Source organism: Chelmon rostratus, chromosome 18 (assembly GCF_017976325.1).
Source record: "Chelmon rostratus isolate fCheRos1 chromosome 18, fCheRos1.pri, whole genome shotgun sequence".
Taxonomy (NCBI): domain Eukaryota; kingdom Metazoa; phylum Chordata; class Actinopteri; order Chaetodontiformes; family Chaetodontidae; genus Chelmon; species Chelmon rostratus.
The window spans coordinates 13,898,029-13,919,114 of NC_055675.1; the positions used below are offsets into that span (position 1 = coordinate 13,898,029).

The window sequence follows — 21,086 nt, forward strand, 5'->3', positions numbered from 1 at the left end:
TTAAAAACAGGTTCAGACGATGGGAATAACAGCTTTAACCTTGGCAGCGACAGCGCTGTGCTGACGAGCACTCGGGGTAATTTAGGGTTATTAGGTGAGCATGAAAGTGGAAAAATGACGTGAAGAAGTGTGAGGTGGGATGACACTTTGTTTAGATACATGTGTGAAATATGAACACTGACATAAATTGATAGGTGCACATGGCATTGCATAATTACCACATGAATTTCTGTAACTGGCCGGCTGTGCCTTTCCCTGCTTGTGTTCTTGTTGTTCACCCCTCCCTTGTGTTGATTTTGCTGGTTATGTATGTGTGAGTTGGAAGATCAGTTTGTGAATATGGTACTAACACTACATCCAAGCATTAAGTTTTCCTAAACTAACAAATTTTGGGTTGCCGTGTGCCTCAGGTCCATATTCTTCTGTCATCTCTGCCTGCCTCACCAGCCAGTCTGTCCTTCAATCCACAACCCAGCTCTCTGTGTCTGCCCCGGTTCACCATAAACTGTGGATCAGCTCTAAAATAAAAGTACATTACAGAGTCTAGGAACATAGATTTGTGATGTCCTAGTCTATTCTGGCTTATGAACTTGATCTAGGCTTTTAATTTCGATCAATACAGCATTCAGTAATCAGCAGTCATTGCTGTCTTACCCTGGGGGTAAGTTAAGCATGGCTGCCTTTGAGGAGGTGGTCTTGATAGTGAGAACTGGCAGCTGAGACTGCAGGCTTTTCCAAGAGTACGGCTGGGCGGTGAGCACTGCAGATCCACATGCAGCAGACATTTCCTTTTCTATGAGGTGTTGTAGAGTGGAGAGAAAAGGTGGATCAGTCACCCGCCACAGTCAAATATCACAAACACGGTAGGTACCATTCAGAAAATGCGCCATGTAAAATATGCATATATTATTAAGGTTTACATGTGCTGTATATCCCAAATAAGGTTGTGTATGGTTTGTACGTGCTAAGATAGTTAGCATTGCTGTTGCATTATTTGCACAGAAAATCCTTTTGTATCTGAACATCTGCTTGTGTGTGTTTGTGTGTGTGTGTGTGTGTGTGTGTGTGTGTGTGTGTGTGTGTGTGTGTGTGTGTGTAAATCCTTACTTTCCTCAGCTGCATCTCCCCAGAGGAGCAGAGCAGAGAAGCTGATGAGGATCTGGGAAGGTTGCAGGCTGTCCACACAGAGGTAGTGAGTGGCTCTCACCTCTGGGCACTGTTGGGGAATTAAATACATACACACACACAGGCCTTAGCAAAAGAAAGGAAGAGGTGAGAAGAAGAGAGAAGAGACCAGAAGAAACCAGAAGAGAAAGCCGTGGGGAGGGATGATTGATAAACTGATAGAAGGGTGGGTTAGAAGAAGGGAATCTGGAGAAAATCACAGAGGAAGAGTGGGAAAGAAGGGGAGAAGAAGGCGAAGTAAGTGGAAAAAAGAGAGCTGAGTGAGTTAAAGAAGCATTCGAGGTGACACCTGAATACGAGAGGCCAAGACGGTGCATTTAGTCATGTCAGAAAAAGTAGTCAGTGAGAAAGACAGAGACAGAGAGAGAGAGAGACAAAGCAGGAGACAAAGAGAAAGGTAGAAAAGACAGATAGAGAACAAAAGAAGAGGGAGAGGATGCATACGTGTCTGGAACGACAAGCAGACTCAGCAGTCGATACACACAGACATGCAGACAAAAGCCGGTGCTACACACACAAGCACGGTGTCATTCTCAGACAACTTCAGAAGAGTGGACAGTATATGTGATGCATGTGAGACAAACAAATCTCTGAGAACCACAAAGATTCATTACTTCAGGCAGAACGGTCCTAACACAAAGCACCACTTTCAACAAAGAAACCAAATGTGGCCTTAATTTATGCTGTTTCAGCCTCAGTTAAGCAGATCATTTACAATTTATTTTAAAGACCCTCCTCATTACTTGCAAAGCTTTGCACAGCTTGCAATCACTAGATATCCGTGAACTGCTGATCCCTCAGGAAGCTGTTGAACCTTTTGGTCCTCAGACTATTGACGTGTGCTTATAGTCTACTGCTGTCCGACTCAGCAAGCCTGGTTAATTTTGATCCTGGAAATAGTAGTTTGCCAACACTCTTAACTAAAGGTCCACTAAATGACTATTTACATACAAGGCTGTTCACATCAGATCCCAAAGATGGGAAAACTCAATTGACTGATGAAGACTGAGATATGGCTGAAAGTGCATAAAAATTTAAGGGCCACTGGGTTGATATCAAATAAAATGATCTGTTAGTTATGTTCTTGGTTGAGATCTCTGTTATTTGTCTTTGTTCTCATAGTAGTTTTGTCATTATCATTCCAAATGGTGTAGAAGAAGACTGCAAGCTGATAAACATACATGTTACATGTCACATGTTACGTGTGCTCATACGCGATTCTTTGTGAGCGTGCATGTGTTTTTTCGTACGTGTCTGCATGTGCGTACTTCAGGACTTGCTACAGCAGATGTCACAGGGAGGGATCCTGTGGTAAGAGAGTGTGTGGACGATCCAGTATAGTTGGCGCCTGTTGTAGATCTGGACAAGACGGTGCTCTGCAGACATCAACAGCTAAATTAATAACAATATATCCAATACTAATAGCATTAATATGTCACAAAACACATGGAATCATGTGGGAACACAAAGGGACATCTTAGAAAGCAGCAGCACTAGAGACTAAATATGCAGAAGTCACTGGGTTCTTTCATGATATACACCAGACCTTAAAATGAGATTTCTGACTGTGATGTGGGTATATCTGTAGTTGATGGAACACCAAGAGAGTCCTGGACAAAACAAAACAAAGAAACGCCATTAAAATCTTGATTGTGTAATTTTTAAGCCCCTCCACCATCCTTTTTTCACAGCTGTCTTTATCTCTTGGTACAGTATGTTTGCAGTGCTTAAGTACATATTTGTGTCAGCATGTGTCTCACTGAAAGCATTTGGCAAAGTCATCCAGGTCCACCCAGGTCTTCTGCAGGATGGGTTTGACAGGAGCTGAGGGCTCCTCAGTTATGGGCCCCTTCATTGCAGTTTTGGGCCGATCTGGAAGGAGCGTTCAAAATCCACTCTTTAGTGTGAAACAATCTGGGATTGTAAAAGCATTTACAAACATTTTTTTGTTGAGGTAGACATGGTTTGCAATATATAGCCGCCTTGCTAAGAGATGGATTATAAAGCAAAGTGCTTTATTCATTATTGCTAGCAAAAATCTGCAAATTAAGATAGCAAAAACATGTCTTCATTAAGCTGAGTAGCATCCGAGTTGACTGGTGCTTTTCATGCCACACTACCAAATAGATATAGAATTGCCTGTGAAATCTCCCATTTCAAAATGCTGCAAGTAACAAAATGCCTTTCCTCTTGTGACTCATAGTAAGTTATCATAGACTCAAATCATTATCTGAAACACACTGAGCCAAATTGGCCAAACTCCCACATGATGGCATAGTGTAAGAGCACATGCACATCCATACTCCCACTCACTGACTCCCACCATCTCAATGCATGCACAGCAAAGTAACAGACATATGCAGACTGACACACTCTCCACCCAAAAAACACACACACGCACACACATGCATACACACAGTTGCTCTGCCCCCAAGCTCTTCTCAAAGCGAGAAGTCTGATCAGAAAGCTGAGGCGGCGAGGGCCAGCGTCTCTGCTGCTGAGCCATGGTGGTCCGCTAACTCAAACTGCAGGTGTTACTAAGCAACTAAACGGGGGCAGAGAGAAGGCAGGGAATTGGCTGGTTGTCATAACGCATAATTTCAGTCCCATCTTCTTCAAAGTGTCTTGGCCAACCGATGGATGCATGGAGAGAAAAATGGCGGTGGTGGAGGCGAGAGATGCAAATGCTTCTAATCACATTAATTGGACTTCGCTGCACAGATGCTGTTCGAGTCAACTAATAATGAAGACCTTCACTACATTAATTTCCAATAAAACAGAATTAACGAGCATATGTCCATTTGAGTAGACTAATATTTGACCTCAGGTAATGTGATCTTGTGTACAGATTGAGTGCAGATTATTTTCAACATGAATGAGGGGCCCAGTATGGCAAAGGAACAGCTTTTACCATCAGAGATGTCATCATTGTCCTTCTTCCTGTCCTCTGCAGTAACCTAAAGGGATGGGGGGGGGGGGGGGGGGGGGGGCAGAGAGAGAGAGAGGCATCAACAGTGAGAGTAACACTACCAGAGATAAGCCTCCACCCTCTAGTGATTTGATGCCAGCTGTGGTGTTGTGCCACTCTCGCCGAATACCACAGGACACAAGACAGGGTTTAATGTGACAAGGGCTGCTCCCCTCCTGCTAAAAACACCACCAGGGAATACCAGCTCTAATTTACTTCGACTGTCAGTGACAAATGAGGAGTTATTATGTTGTTTAGCATGTTATTTCTCTTGGAGGGGAATTACTCAACAGCTCTGATTTCATGGTCGTCTGCCCAACACAATAAAGAAATATAGCTAATGAGTCATTAACAATCCTTCAAATACCATATTCTTCTGTCCGAGCAAGACAGAAGATGGTGTGGTCGGGAAAACAGCATCACTGATGCTTTGACAACACAGCTAGATTCGAGCGCAAGGAGTGATACACCTGTATCACGTCCCTCCAGGGCCCCTCACTTGAAGTTTTTCATATAAGAGCCCCTCAAGTAAAAAGCCTGGCGAATGTCCGACCATTTACTCAGCTCTGAATAAGAATTATGGGTTTGTGTCATGTAACTTCAAAGCAAGCCCAGCCAAGACTCTCTAATGACTCAGACCTAGTGTGTGTGTCTGTGTGTGTCTGTGAGTCACCGCTTATTAGAATAAGTACCCAGAGATCCAGACAGACTGAAGAAAGCATTGTGATTGGGACGCACACTCGATCTCCACTCCACCACTATAGCAACAAAAAATGTAAATGTGTGTGTTTTCACAAGAGCGAGTACAACTCTATCTCCGAGGCATCCTGTCCACCCACAGCATGCCATTTTATGAGATCGCGTACCTGCGTGTAGTAAAAGGACATTAGGGACTGAAAGCTCTTACACACAAGGCTCCTGGGATTTTAAGCTGCTGCTTTCAGAGGAGGAAAGCTATATTTTCTCAAATCAAATCACAGTCATGGGTGGATGGATGGAAGAGGGCGCATTGCTTTAATCCCACACTATATGGGGCTTTATCTTACACAGCTAGAGTGAAGTCTTTGCTCTGCAAGAGACTCTCTCCAGATTTCCCCTGAAGTGTCTCCCAGTTCATACATGAAAAATAACATGAAAGGTTTAAAAATTAAACAAACTCTCTCTGGCTAGTCAAAGTTCACAGGCACAAGAAAATCAATTGATCTCAGAGCCAAGGTGGACTTTGGGAAGTGTAGCTCTCTGGCGCAGGTAAACTGAAACCATCGAAGGGCTTTGGTGATTTAGTGATTAACCACATTCCAAGCATATTAGAGGTTAAAACAGCACACTTACACCTAATCTAATTCTTATTCTCTAACCCACACTTACTATGTTGAGTGAATAGGCCATTGAGAGTATTAGGGACATCATGTGACACCACCTTCTTCTATTCTAGCAGCCAGGAACAGAGGTTGATACTGTTGGCCAGGGTTGACAGAAACAGAGGGAGGGGTCAAAACAGCAATAACCCCTTCTCACTTGGCGTACAGTCCCCTCAGCACGTGACCCACCACGTGCTTGCAAAGGGGTGGAAACACACACTCAGTAAAAAATGTGGCACACGTCTGACAAATACACAAACCAATCCACATGAGCGCGTGTGCACACACACATCAAACGACACATCAAATTAGCGTGTCCATACTGCCCTAGCCTAACCGCTCTATAACTGGTCACAGTTACACAAGAGGGCGATTAATATGAACTCTATTTTTTCTCTGTATGCTAGGAGTGAAGTGTAATAATGAACCCCCCAGGAGACACAGACACTGATGGCTCACCATCTAATTGCACTTCTTTTTTCATCAGCGCAGTACACGACCTCTCCCTGTATGAAACCCATGCACACCAGTCAGCACCACCGCACACCACAAAGTCTATTTTCCCATCTCCCTCTGTTTCCTGCACCGCCTCCACCTCTGTCGCTTTCTTTGCATTCTGCAGCCCTCCTTCTTCCTTATTCGATACACCTGTCCCCCCTCTTTATTTCTGACTGTCTTTGTTTCTATCCTCGTCTCTGCGTCTGTTTGTCTGTGTCTCTCTGCTGCTGCTCTGAACCCCCCCTACACACCCTCATCTCCCTTCCCTTGCTGGTTCTCTCTTTAGTGCAGATTTGCCCCTGGTCAGTAGTGGCCTGGCTGGGAGACAACAGAAGTGACTTTGAGACTGGGGGATGGCAGCCTTGTTGTCACTGACACACAGAGCTACTCTGATGAGCCTTCAACTGCATACTTACAGGGTAGACAGAGGGATGAGAGAGGAAAAAAAGAAGCGAGGAAAGAAGAAGAGGCAACAAAATTTTGTGGATAGCTACTACTATATTATTTTTTGGACATGTAGCATAATGCTGGGCTTTAGAGATCTTCAGCTATTAAAATAAATGGGTTGGGGTAACTACAGTGCAATGTGTGATAAATACACATCCGAAATGTACAGATCAACTTTGTGCCGCAGCAGACAGTCGTTCTATCTACCTCTATTTTGTCTGTTGTGCTGTTTGGTGAGTTAGCGGTGCGTTCAGCTGCATCAGGCTCAAGTCCTTCTCGGCATTCAGCCTCCTCTCTCTCTGCAATGGACACCAGAGGGGATCCATAGGAAAGCTCCCTCCGAGCGCTCTGCACGGCCTCTCTAATGCACAGGGACACAAAGTCATGCTACATGTTACATACACGCATATGGTAACACATTTAGAAGCAATAAACCATAACATCTACAAATGAGTCATGCATGTCTCAATATAGAAATTAAATGACACCAGAGCAGCATTTCTACCGTAACACGGCTTTGATCTGTAACTTTTTTATGTTGGGAAACATTTCCTTCTGTGTGTATAGTAGTAATCCTAATAATGCCATAGGCTTTGAAGCACAGAAGCATAAAAAAGACAAATGCGCATTTAATCTAAAATTCAACTGCTACCCATGTGTCATTGCCCTGTTGTAGGGAGAAATAGAGGAAGAGATGGAGGTACAATGAGAAGATGAGAAAAAGTGTGATGTGATCATGATAATGCACTTTTTTGATCCCCCAAAGGAAGCTGCTTCCTTGCTTTCCATACTGCACTGTGCGGTCTAGGCACACTGAAACACTTTTTAACCAAAACAATACAGTTAAATGAGCAGATGAGGACTGAGGAGACAAATTTCTCAGCTTTACATTATTTCAGTGTACGTACAGCTCCGGGATCGGGCCATCGCTGCTCTCGACACGGTGGGAGAGAAAAGAGCTGGCAACCTCAATGAACTGCTGTGGTTTTGACAAAGGAAGTTCTTCAAAAAGAGAAAAGGGAAAAAAAGAATTCTCACACATCATGCCAGATCTGCTTGTTCACACTCTGCATCCTTTTACTGCATTTGTTTCACCTGGAGATCAGCTGATGTCAGATATGCCCGAGCTAGCAGCTATTTTCATTACAGAAAAATTGTAGCTATCCTTTTTTTTTTTTCATTTTAGTGTGTGGTACCGTATGCCCTCTGTACTGTGGTTTCTAAATTCTAAATCCTTCCTTGCTAGTCATATTTATCTATGACATTCACCTACACTCTATCGCATAATTTGTGCTTTTCTACTTGTTTGATATACTCCCCTGCATCCTCCTCCTGGTTTCCCCTTCACCACCTTCTTTTCCTGACTTAATTTTAACATTTTTTATTTCCTGCCTCCTTCGCTGTTTCTCACGCACTCTGTGGTTCATCAGTGATGACAATCTTCTTGCGCAAGCGGATGAGTTTCCATCGGGGCACAGGTGGAGGTTTAGGTGGAGGTTTGGGTGGTGCCTCTAGCTGGCACGCCCGGGTTCTGGTCACCAGGACTATGTGGCTGTGCAGCAAGGAGAGGCCGTACCGACGGAGAAACTCTGAGGAATTAGCCTGCGTGGCAGCATAAAGACAAACGCACATGCATGAATATTTAAAAAAGTGCAGTTTAAAAAGTATTTTATCATACTGAGAATTACTGTCATCTGTAAGCAACTCTACAGGTGAATTAAGTCAAACAGTCAAAAGGGAATTCTGATCCAAGATCACAGTGTGGACATGATATAACACCTCCGATCGAGGAAAATCCTGGAAACTGTCCACCAATTAGGCTTAGCATGGGTATAAATAATAAAACGAGTGAAGCCTGTTGAGGCAAAGCATCCAAATAGAACACACTATGCCCTCTGGTCACAAGCGCTGTTATGTTTCATCTCCACCAGTGACTGGTGACTAAGACAGTCGTCATCAGTGACTAAGACAGTATGCATTTTACAAAGTACTGAAACACAATCATACATTTTCAAATTAAGTGTAAAATCATTATTATGTGCAAGTTAATCAAATACAAATTTGACCATTCAAAAACCATTCTGTATTTTATTTATCTGATCAATATGGGTCAACGCAGATATGAGCAAGAATGTCTGCATGAAGGCTGAACCTTGAGTGTATAATTTGTAGGTCATTGATAGAACTCCTAACATCAGAGTACAGTTTACTCGCCATATCTTTGAAATACACATGTACATATTCTGACCAGCTTGCCAGCAGACTATATTGCACTTGCATCAGAATGTGAATCTCTGTACTATATGCTTCCAAATCTACATTTAACATCTCACTGCAATCTACAAAGGGTGAAATCTTTTCATGCAAATTTGTCTCGTGACAGTGTGGCAGAAAACTTGTTTTGAATAAGTGTGTGGATAGCCAGCCAGAGAGGAGGAATGGACCAAAGACACACCATTTGTCCGAACCCAAATGAATTGGTGTGTGGCTGTAAAGGGTTGTAGCTGGCACACACGACCACCTCAGGGGTATCTGAGAAACACACAGAAAGAACAGTAACGTAACTACAGGTAAACAGAGCAAGAACACACACATGCGCACACACACACACACCACAAAAAAAGATATATTCTGACAGTGACTGATACTGTAGACTTTACACTTTATAACTACACATAAGATTTACTGAGAGACTGAAATTATTGACTGATTGTGATTAAATATATAGATAAAATGAAAGTTAGTACTATTTACCAATTACAAGCAAAGCTGATAAAAGACCAAGTCAATGTAAAGTGAGTTGCAAAAGCACTACTGGCCTCCACAGGTATAAAAAAGGCAACAAGAGAGTATCTAGGGTATCTATGGATGGCCCTGCCCCCTATGGTGCATCTTAGAGTATATCATATAAGGAGCCCATGGGCCCGGAGACATGGAAAATCAATTTGAAGGACCACAGTGAAGAAAGATGTGAGCACTGCCAGACTAATATAAAGGCTGCACATTAAGAATTGAAGAGAGAAGTGGTTCTCTCACCGCGTAGTGATTTATGAGCAGCATGTGTGCATTTCCCTAAAGCATAAATGTTGTGTGAAGGAATACCACTTTGTGCATGCACATCATTACATTACGTTAATACCCAACACTTAAATGATTGTAAATAAATGGGATTATAGGAGAGACCAAGGGCATGATTACTATCAGTGGGTAAACATTTACAACAATTTCAGTTCATGCCGTAGTCCAATCATGACAAAATGTCATCTTATTTTTCTTAATACTTTGGTTACAACATAAATTATAACAAAATAACATTTTGCCCAGTTTTCAACACTTTAAGTTTAGCCTGTTTCTCTGATCTTTGACTGTGCAACACAAATTCTGCACAATGCCAAGCATGATGTGCATGCTGGGGATGATCCCATCTTTGCACCACTTGTATTTCAGTTACAAACATTTAAATTAACTGTATAAGCCTATTAAAGCCTTTAGAATATGTTTTTATCTCAATGACCTGAGACAACTCCAAGCCACACGCTCTTTTCTGAGGACATGTTTCAATCCTGTCTTCAACACATGACCACTCTTGACTTGGGAGGCTCTTCTGCCCTACGGGAACACCAAATAATTCACCCTGCCACTGCTCCCTCTGCTGGTTTATTTATAGTCCACCAAACACGCATTAACCCTCCCTGTGCTCCATAAAACATGACCTTGGGAAAACAGGAAGTGATGATTGAAACAACAGGAAAGAGGCACTAGCTGACTGAAATGGAGGTATTTTGCAGTATGGCACAAGTTTTTCCCAGAATTAAATTAAATCACCACACAACAATATGAATGTTGCAAAGGTGTAAGGGCAAAACTGCAATAAGAGAACAGTATCATTGATACGTGCAGATTCCTGCAGGAAAATGAAATATTTATTGTTATGCTCCATTCTGGTTGAATTATGGATGCAGATGCACACACATTCACATCCATACATACAGTACAAATATAAACTGTAGCACTGCACATATACACAGACACACACAACATATATAATAATTTAAAACAAGCCGTTGATAAATTAGCTGTAGCAAAGTATCCTGTGCATACAAATGATCACAATCTAATGCATGATTGATTTAATTGACTCACTCAATTACATGTGCACGCAGAGTGTGTAACTGAGATGTATGTTTGCGGGTATGAATGTGTACATAATTGTGTGCCTTTCTGTGCGTGTCAGACTGTGATATAATTCAGACCTTTACTTTTCTGCATCTCTGGCAGCTGACTCTCGCTGTCATTACAGCTGGAATCTCTCCCTGCAGCTGGGTCTGCAGTCTGAGGCTTCGTCTCTGGCAGACTCTCATCTGGGTGCGTAAATATCGGAATGGTGTCTTGTAAGAAATCCCAGGTTTTTCCCAGATAGAAGGACCTGAGAGGAGGTTAAAGAAATTTGGATCGGTTAAAGGCTACAAGGGATGGCTTTATTGTTTTAAGTCTTAAGTCTTGAAACAAACTGCATGTTTGTGCTGGGTTTGACTTCAATTTGTTTGCTTGTGAATGACCAATAAGAAAATCAGCACTGATGTTGAGCCCTCATGTCTATTGTGGAGTTTACAACACTTACAATGCCATGACTGCTCTGATATCAGATGAAGTCTACTGATTCTGTCTTAGCCCCGAGTCTGCTGCCGCTTCTGCTTCTGTTCCTGCACTGCCTGTCTATTTGCAGTACAATCGGCTGCAGTTCTTACATCAGCATTTCTCCCTCACTTGAGAATAAAGTATATAATACAATCTTCTCTCTACTTGCACACATGCTTTAGAAGAGATTTTTTTTCTGAATGCAAGGCAAGGCAAATCTGTCTGTGTCGTACATTACGTGCAGGCAATTCAAAGTACTTTACATAATGCATTAAAAACATTAAATAGACAGCATAAAAACATAAAAAATGCTAATTTAAACATCACAGACCTTCATAAAGGAAATTGAACCTCACAGACAAACTGAAGGTTTTGAAGAAACCACTGAGGGACGATGCTGGAGCAGGTTTCTTACCATGCCTGATTTACAGGTCATCTCAGTGCACTTAAGCTTACAGCATGGGGTGAGGCAGGTAATATACCAGAATCAGTGAGCATCATTTTTATGTGTGATGAGCAAGTGAATGGCAGATGGCTGTGTTATTTTATTTGAAGGACATCACTTTGCTGTTCATTTAAAGGACCACTTTTCCTGTCACTCTAATATGAGGAGGACATGTGAAAATCTGACATGATAAAAAAAAAGAAAGCCCACTGCGTTTTTTGTCTCCTGAGCTGACACCTGCCAGCTCTCTCTGTCGTCCATTGGTTGAAATCTGGCTTGATCAACAGCATGTACTTCTCCTTTTTTAGTAGGTCTACCTCCTGGACAGGGCTGAGGAATCTCAAAAATCAGACAAACTGAAAAAATAATTCCTCCAACTTGTTAGCTCAGTGGCTGTGGGCGGTAGTGAGAGTGGCTTTGACTTTGGATTTCGTTTTCTGGATTACAACAATAGCTCCTCTGTGCTGATTGTAGCTGTCAGTCAGAATAATAAACATATTTAGATTTCTTAAGCCAACCAGCTGTGGTTACCAACGAATATCATAGAAGTGCAAGCACAAACAATACGTGCACACAGGACTGCAAACCCATGTGTCACGCATCAATCTGAAACACAGACACGGTCATGCTCAGTGCCTGTACATGTTGATAGATTCCCCAGGCGACACACTAACAGCAGCTAACCTGCTGAGCTGTAGAGAATAACACTCCACAGCTCCGCTCCAAAACACTGTCGCCCCATTAAAGTTCTATCACTGACAAGCTGAGATTCTCATACGCACATTTCTTCCCCCAAGTGTGTCCATACAATTGTAGACAGATACAATTCTCTGCTTGGTTTTGCTATAGTGTTGTTTTTAAAAAACAGTATATTTGAGAGGAAAAAGTGCACCGCTTGTCAGGCTGTCTGATTGCATTTAACACCACAGCTGTTGTGTGAAAAACTACCAGAGATTAGTCAGTTTCATTCTCACTCCCCGTTTTAGTTTTTTTTCAGAGAGGAATAATAAATGCAAAGGGAGAGACCATCAACCCCACTAACAAAGACGCACTTCAGTGGGACACCTGTGTATAATCTTTAGACAAGACTTGCTTACTTTATAGGACTGATTTCTGGGATCCAGCCGGTGAGGGTGTGGATAAATGTGAACTCACCCATCTCTCCGCAGACCTCTGACACTACACTGAGAAACACACACACAAAAAGACTTTAAAAAAACAAAGAGTGGAACTTGTGAGGTCAAGGTTTCAACACGCAATACACATTCGGGGGGTTTAACTCATGGGAATGCTGTTGCTAGGTAACTGACAACAAAAATGGATCCACATTCTGTTGTTTTCCATCTTTGTTTTAACATCATGTATAGGAATGACATCCATGAAGACAACAAAGGTAGCTGGGCTCCAAGAACTTAAAGATATTACTGTTTGTAACGTATACATGCACACACACACACACACACACACACACACAAACACACAGAGTATGTCAGCGAGTCAAAAGAACTTAGTTTTGTTCAGTTGAAACAGATGGCTAGAGCAGCTCTAATTGGTCCTCTTGGGATCCTGTGTCCAACCTGTCCAGTCCACAGTCATGAGACTGTACCCAAGGCAGTGAAATCAATACAATTTGATCAGTAGTACCATTGTACATAAGCATTACAAAAAAGCTATTCAGCACCAAAGGACCCCTGCAATTCAGCCTTTTATCACAGGAGACTACCTTTCTGAGGAGCAGCCCCAGCAGACACCTGGGCCAAGTTTGCCACTAGTTCAGTTCAAAAGTTTGACGATGGCTCATAAGTAATTCACCAGGAGAGAGGCTCCTTTGTTTCCTGTCTTGGATGAAACATTTATATCTCGACCTTGTGTGGACACTGGAACAGCCACCTTTACACACGCCATGTTGCCCCATCACAGACACGCACGTCGGCTGTCCGTCACCAAATTCAACACAGCCCGAGGCGGACATTAGGTCAGGTGAAGGTTCAGCTTAGTCAGCAAAAGGGACTCTGTTCTGCAGGTGTGTGAGCTTTTAAATTGTTCAGTTCACTTTGATGGGTACAACATACAAATGTGTCAGCTCTAAAATTAACTTCCTGAACCCTGATTTCCACTTAAAATTGTCCTTCAGTAACTTTAAAAATGAAGACACACACCATACTGTATGTTAACAGGGAGACCCATATTCAAAGCCCTTGTTGTTTTCATTGATACACCAGTTCAAGAAATGATAAAGAATTCTAGGTGTATTGTGCATCATTTAAAAAACATTTCCTCAATGGTATCAGTTTGAACTAAAGGTCTGTGTGTTTCATTAATGTTGATCAGGCAGGGTCAAGACTTGAGAGAGTGAATGACCTACTTTTACTTTCTCCATGTGTGACATTGTGATGATGTGATGACATTGCGTATTACTGGTGAATTATAGCATACATTTGTTTAAATTACTTGATTACTTGAAATTGGGCAATAGTACCACACTGAATACTGCTTTTCATAAGCAGGGTTAGTGTACAGTGTTAGTGTAAGTGGTAAGTAGCATAGTGTGTGGTGTTACAGTGGTCTTATTAGAGTCAGGCTGTGCGGTGGGTATATACTTGGAATAAGGTTGAGTCTGTTCTTAAGCCGTCTTACTTTAAGACTATAACAGCTGTTTCCCAACTCCTTGAGGCAGTCCTGAGATGCTTATAGAGTTTCTGTTGCAATCTACAGTAACTCACTTTGTGTTGGCCACTTTAATGAGAGCCTTAGCCAACAACATTGGCCACAGCTCTGACTGACAGGTGGAGGCAGGGAGAAGCAGGTTGTTTTCTTCATCAAATGGCATGGAATCATCAACTGTTATCTTCCTCCAACAGCCCTTAGAGCAAATAAGGAAGACACAATGAGTGAAGATACGGTATAAGAATAGATGCACTTCAAATAGTAGTTCTGAGATTAGTTTTTACGTCTTATTAAGACTACTGTAATTGACGTAAACCTTTAAGAAAAAGATTTTGGGAAATCCGTTTATTTGCTTTCTTGCTAAGAGCAAGATGAGAAAATCAATACTGCTTGTATGCTAAATATGAAGCTAAAACCAACAGCTGGCTAACTTAGCTTAGCATAAGGACTGGAAAAAGAGGAAAGAGATAGCCTTGCTCTGACTGAAGGTAAGAAAATCTGCTTAACAACACCCTTTCAGCTCACTGATTAACACATATATCTTGTTTGTTTAATTTTTAAACCTATTAAACTTATATTACTACCTTGGAGGTGGGGTTATCTGCTATTTCTTGGTCAGGACCAGTAACTTCCTGGAGTCTCCTCTGGTTGCCTGGCAGGAAAGATTATTACTCTTGGCAAGAAAGCAAATAAGCGTTTTGCCAAAACTTTTCCTACAATGTAAAGCAACTGAATTATTGTACGTTACTTTGGGTTTCCATCACTTTCCTATACACCACTAGATTTTTGTAGCAATGAACTATTGTCAAATATAGCTGATTCCAACCTTATTAACCACTTAAGTAACACAGAATAAAGGCCATTGTTTTTTTTAATGTTGCTTAGAGTGGCACACATGATGTTGATGATTACACACAACCAAGACAGGACATGCTGAACAAAAAGTGAATTCATTTTATAACGAGGCATCATCTGACAGGATACTTGTATGAACCTGAATCTGATGGAATACTGCCTTTTACATTCATAGATATTTGAGCTTCTGTAGAGAAGGGCCTCTCTGACAAGAATGGAGCATCCTCTTCAGTGCTCTGTCTGAAGAGGATGCTTCTGTCTGATTGCTGATCAGTATCGGCTGATCAGCAATCAGCTGTTTCATCCATGCTCATTAACACTGATGTATCATCTGGTGGGCTACCAGCTGATTGGTAACATCCAATCAAATCCATACAAGTGTACCAGGCAGCCTCCATAGCCTTAGAATTCTAACCTTTAATATTGTTGACCACTAGGATCTAATGTTTATGAATGTTAACAGGTTTATCTGAATCTATACTATAGTGTAATTTGTTCTCCCAGCACAATTCTCATTACTCATCAGATTCCCTGAAAGACAGAGTCTTTTCTGCCCAATATAACTATATAACCATCTGCAATATAAATTGAATATAACAGTTTCCTGATGTTAACTGAACCCTGAACTCCTTTGCCAGTGCATGGTGACGGCGGAACAACTGCATTTAAAGGAAATAAGAAGAGCTGATATGATTGCGATGACTGATACCAGCCCCTAACACATTTACAAAGTTTAAAACTTTAGTTTTCCCCTTCATATGTGAATCATATCATAACAATAAGCTTCAAAAGTGGAATTTTTCCGAAAAATCCAATGTGTAAGTCATCGCCTCAAAACCTCCACTCTGTGGGTTTCATATTCCAACACCTCTCCCAGCATTAGCTACCTTATGCTTGAATCTTAGCATCCTGTTTGGTGTCAGAGCTTGTTACACGCTGTCTGCGGTGTGGTCTGTCTAGTGGCCGTCTGGGGGAGTTTCACACTGCTTGTAAGGAAAAGCAGCACAAGCAGGTGATAATCTGAATGACTGTTCACAGCTGTGCCTCTCCTTATCTGCCAGTGAGCACAAGCAATGCAATCCTATATAGAGTGCGATTGAGCACACTCCCTTTCTTGCTCTTGTTCTTCCACATTCTTGTCAAACCATTGGCCCGAGGTGGAACTTGATGTGTTCTCAGAAGGGATAAAATACAGGGCAAGTTAGAGGAGAGAGGTGGAAAAGGAGGCAAGGGGAGACAAAGTTGTAGGGCAGTAAAAATGGTGAAAAAAATGAGAATGAAATGGATATTCACAGCAGCGTGAAGGAGGAAAGAATTGGGAAAAAAAGATTGGTCACATGAGCAGGGAGGAAAAGGAGTAGCCTATGAGCACAAATAGGCGAGGAAATGGGAAGGGGGGGGTGGGTGCTTAATGCCATCTCAACAACCATCTGTTAGCGTGCTATGGTTGGCACGGGGGCTGCTGCCTACAACTGTGTCATGCTTGTTTGTCAAGGCAAGAGTCACACTGTTACAACACACCATCACTTTTTAGCTCTGTCTTTTTCACTCTCTCGCTGACCCAAATTGTTGTGCAGGAAGAAGTTCCCTTTCTGAGATGACACAATGATGCAGTGTCCACTTTTTAAAGATCTGTGCCAAGTAACACACATTCTGGATCTCACAGGCCAGCAACTTCAAGCTGTATCCCAATGCAATGATGACCTTAACTTAGAGCAAAAATATGTAAAATCCTTACACTTGCACATAATTTATATGACACTTCAGTGCATAAAGCCCTCCCAGGGTTGTGCCCGCTCTCATGATCTTGCTAGGCAAGATATTCGACTCGAGCAATGCTCTCTGAGAAGCAGCTGACTCCTGTTAAGCCTTATCTATTCATCAGGCAATGTGCTGTATGTGGCCCAGCCACTTTTGCCACAGCAGTGAGACTGATTGATTTGAGCTCTGAGTGGATAAGGCTTTCTCATCCCTTCCCCCCTCAAAGCTTCAGACCTTAACCATTCCCCTCTCATCTTAAGGGAACTGCAATCTCATGCCATCCACTGCATCAAGTTTGCCTCTAAATGGTTGTTTGCGTGTATGTGTGTGCGTCACACTCACCATCCAGTAGAGTCGGACCACATATTTGCCATAGTTGTTGTAGAGCGGCACATGGCCTTTCGCCACCTTGCACAGTGAGTAGATGTGCTCCCAAGGTCTCCAACCTTCTTGTTTTGTAGATGTGCAGTTATGAAGCGTCCAAAGAATACAGATCTCACTGATGATCCACCTCATCATCTTGACAGAGAGAAGGGAGAGAAAATCAATCCCAGGTTTAACAACTAACCACCAATCTTTAAATCTATTGGCTGAATTCTCAGTTATCTCATCTATCATTCCCTAAATCAATAGGGCATTGCATTACCCAGACTAATTCATTTCTGTCAGTCAAGCGTCACCCTGTCTCACATCTGAATTACGCTATCCAAGTGCTGATCGATACCAGTTTGCGGAAAGTCAGTGCGAGCCTCAATAGAAAAGTAGAAATCAACAGTTGAAAACCAACCTCACTGCAAATCAGATGATGATTGGGAGAGATCAGGTCAAAGGTCATTTCATTTCCAACGATGGTGAGATCCTAAAATAAAGCACATCATTGTTTTCATTGTAAGCACAGATTGATGAATAACAGACAAATAATATCATCAATATTAATAATATATAACAACACAATATTTTAGGGCATTTCTACGATAACGATATTCTTGACGACATGACAAAATGCAGAGTACAACTTGCTAAAAATTCATGAATGCCAGCACAGCATGGAAGTAGTCAATATAGTTTGCTTGGTTTAGATCTCATAAAAGCTGCTGAGCTCTCCTCGCAAGATTTTTGGCTCTCCTCATACTCAAACGGGCGCTTCTGCTAAGGTTTGCTATTAATTGTATTGTATTGCCCCCTGTTGTTACAGTCTTCTTGCACTTGTCACATATAACAGTGGTCTGTTGTACATCTCACCTTTTGTAACCAAACCACCTCCAAACCACTGTGGTCACTCCACTTTTTGGAACTAACTCCTCCCATGGAGCCAGTAGCAATGTTACTTAAACTTTGAGGCATGCATCCTGGTACTGTGCACAACAGTATGACCTCATTATGTCAGCAAGTCAGAATAGGAATTGGATTTTTTTTTTTATCATATTAAATATCATACCAATTTTATTGTAAACAATATGACCTCCTCTAATCTGTACATATCAGACTCAATCACTTGTCAAGTATACGGTCACGTATCTTCAGAATATTGCTGTCATGCATCACCTGTTTAAAATGAGCATGAATACAGTATGAGACCTACTTAATGCTTCTCAAGTCATCCCAGAGCTTAAACCGGTTTAACCTCGCCATGACACTCCCAAGACTACATCTGCGATTAATATTTCACTGCCAAGTTAATCGACTCTACCATGTTACTAATTATATATGAATTAATGGGTCATGTGGTCATGAGATGGATCAGCTGTGGGTCGGGGGAGGTTGTGTTTTCTCCCATCATCACTGCAACTCCGGGAGCTGAACTTCACACATTTTCCATCAACAACACCGGTTTTGAAAACACAGACTGGTATAGACTGATGAATAAAGGGTTTCACAGTGGAGCTCTTGCCTGCATCTGCACAGCTGATTGCTTCTGTGATAGACTCGTGTTCCTCTTGTATGAAATTAATGAAATGCTTTTGACATCTTGAGTGAAAAGGCAGCTTGTGACCTGGCAAGGACTAATTCAAAAAGCAGGAAGCTTCCAGTAATTGCTCGATACTGCGCTGAGAGAGGGTAACAGAAAAGTGGGGTGATGCAATTAAAACTTCATTAGAAGCGACTAGAGAGCAGATTTCCTTAACTACATTTCACACATGTAGTGGCTGCAACCAACAGTTTTGATTAGGAGATGAAATGTTTAGTCTATGTAAATTCATGTAGTCCTTTAGTTCACAAAATGGTAAATAAAGACCACGAAAGGCTAAAAGAGAAAAATATTGACTTGAAATTGGCTATTTTTTTCCATTAATTGAAGCCAGCAAATGTATATTTTCACATCAGAAATTACTTAAACCATAAATTGTCATAAGAAGTGCAGCCAAATAATTTCAGCTGACATAATTTTATCACTTACACATATATGTGCATGGTACATATGCTGGCTCCTGTTTATCATTGTTATCCTTGACATGTATTTGAACCACTATATAATGTGGTATACTGTCCAAGTGTAAACCACTTTTGTCACAATACAGTGCTGCGGAAAAGTTGCCATCATTGTGACACTGTAACTGGCAGGCAGGATCCCTTTAGAAACTGCACCGTTAATATAGAAGCATGACGGTTACCTTGTTGACAATAAACTCCGTAGGACGCTTCCAAGAGTGCACGGTCAAAGATGGAGGCAGGGAAATTTTTCCCTCAGGATCTTCAAAAAATGGCTGCAGACAAAAACAAACAAAATGAATGTGAAATACAGAAACACAACAACCAACTGATCAACATCATGTCAAAATGAATATTGCCAGTAATGGGCATTTGAAGCAAATTATATATTTTGCAATACTCCCACAGTGTATAATGCTGATGGGAAATTAATAAACAATCTATCAAAGTTTAAATCATCTTATACTCCACATTTACAGCATTGTGACTCTTGTTCGGCTTTCCGTCTTCAGCTCCTTTACTTGAGTCCCATTTCTCCTTGTTGACCTCTGCATCACTCCACTCGGGCCAGATGGGGAATCTGCATCTCCACACAGCTCCCAGACTCTCAGAGGAAGTGCCTGCTAGAGACGCTGCTCTGAAATGATGACGCACAGCTTTTCACTTCATTTGGTCTTGGCTTCCCCTTTGTCAATATTTAGCAGCAAAATTAGCCAGCTCAGTACCAGAGATTCTGTCAGTAAACCCACAAAAGTAAAGCCACCAAATCCCTGTTTACCCTCTCACAGTGAAAGTGATATCAGCTCATAAAGCTGGCTGCTTTCTTTCTGATGATCACAGACGGGGGGTTTACACACATGCCAAATGTGATGTACTCTCTCTTCTCAAGTGGCTACAAGGCTTTAGATTTGCAGCAACACAGACAGACAGACAGACAGACAGATAGATAGCACGCACTCAAAAGTATGATGTTCTGTTACATTAAACGAGCTTCCGGAATGCTAGCTAGTTTAATCTGATAACACGTAGCTAGCTAACGCTACCGTTAACGCTAACTACAGATGACCTTAATTGACGCTTATGGTCGACATTAACCAAACTTACTCTGTCTGTCGGTCGGATAAAGAGATTTTACTGGAGGAGGACGCCTTTTTCTTTGGTTGTGCCTTAGACATTGCACCAGTCGTGATAAATCTTCAAGCTAGCAAAGTGGCCAAAGCGGGTCAAGTGACCTGCCAGAGGTGCGTTTGTTTTGTTTTGTCTCTGCTTTTCAAAGTTGACGCGTTGCTAAGTAATGGAGCTTAAACGTGGGCGGGGTCTGGAGCGCCTGCATCACTTGTTACCAGGGTGAGGGGTGGACAGATCTTTTCCATCTATTTACAGAAGGGTACCTACGAGCTACAAAACGCAGCTGAATAACATGAATCAGGCCTTATTGTCCTATATACAGCTCACAAACATAACTAAATAATAATAATAATAATAAATATTAAAAGCATCTTTCAATAGACAAGATATAGTGCAACCTTTCTCAGACCATCTTGATAAAAGTGTAGCACAAAGATTGCATTTTCCTGAAGGCCATCATATTGGATTGCATTGGTTTGCCTCAAGTCCGTCACCATGTGATGCACATATGGCTCACAGAGCCACTTACACAGAAACACAGGAATACACTCAAGGATGAAAAGCAATACACCAGCATGCTGTCAGGGCTTTTTTCTCTGAAATGCATGCTGAAATGCTTTAATGACGTGATGTGGATTTAAGCTTTGGCATCAAATGGGAGTTGCTGTAATGATTGTGCACACAGCCCAACTGGCACGGCTCC

At 41.8% G+C, this 21,086-nt stretch overlaps 1 protein-coding gene across 5 annotated transcripts in view; it reads right to left on the bottom strand.

The window, feature by feature from the left end:
• The window catches only part of adgb (androglobin), a 38,999-nt gene extending 18,503 nt beyond the window's left edge, over positions 1–20,496 (bottom strand). For 2 of the 5 annotated variants that reach the window (XR_006007664.1, XM_041958616.1), the window contains exons 1-18: positions 20,360–20,496; positions 19,733–19,892; positions 19,438–19,530; positions 17,613–17,684; positions 17,168–17,344; positions 14,266–14,405; positions 12,640–12,726; positions 10,713–10,885; positions 8,915–8,991; positions 7,875–8,061; positions 7,368–7,461; positions 6,667–6,820; positions 4,097–4,142; positions 2,946–3,057; positions 2,732–2,795; positions 2,436–2,561; positions 1,108–1,216; positions 655–793 (exon numbers count right to left, since the gene is read on the bottom strand). Coding sequence is in view for 4 of the 5 variants with exons in the window: in XM_041958616.1 (XP_041814550.1) it covers positions 655–793; positions 1,108–1,216; positions 2,436–2,561; positions 2,732–2,795; positions 2,946–3,057; positions 4,097–4,142; positions 6,667–6,820; positions 7,368–7,461; positions 7,875–8,061; positions 8,915–8,991; positions 10,713–10,885; positions 12,640–12,726; positions 14,266–14,405; positions 17,168–17,344; positions 17,613–17,684; positions 19,438–19,530; positions 19,733–19,892; positions 20,360–20,430 (2,081 nt within the window). In the remaining variant the exon portion in view is untranslated. The remainder of the gene's footprint in view (positions 1–654; positions 794–1,107; positions 1,217–2,435; positions 2,562–2,731; positions 2,796–2,945; positions 3,058–4,096; positions 4,143–6,666; positions 6,821–7,367; positions 7,462–7,874; positions 8,062–8,914; positions 8,992–10,712; positions 10,886–12,639; positions 12,727–14,265; positions 14,406–17,167; positions 17,345–17,612; positions 17,685–19,437; positions 19,531–19,732; positions 19,893–20,359) is intronic. The other 3 variants (XM_041958619.1, XM_041958617.1, XM_041958618.1) reach the window with 3 other exon arrangements.
• Positions 20,497–21,086: the final 590 nt, after the last annotated feature.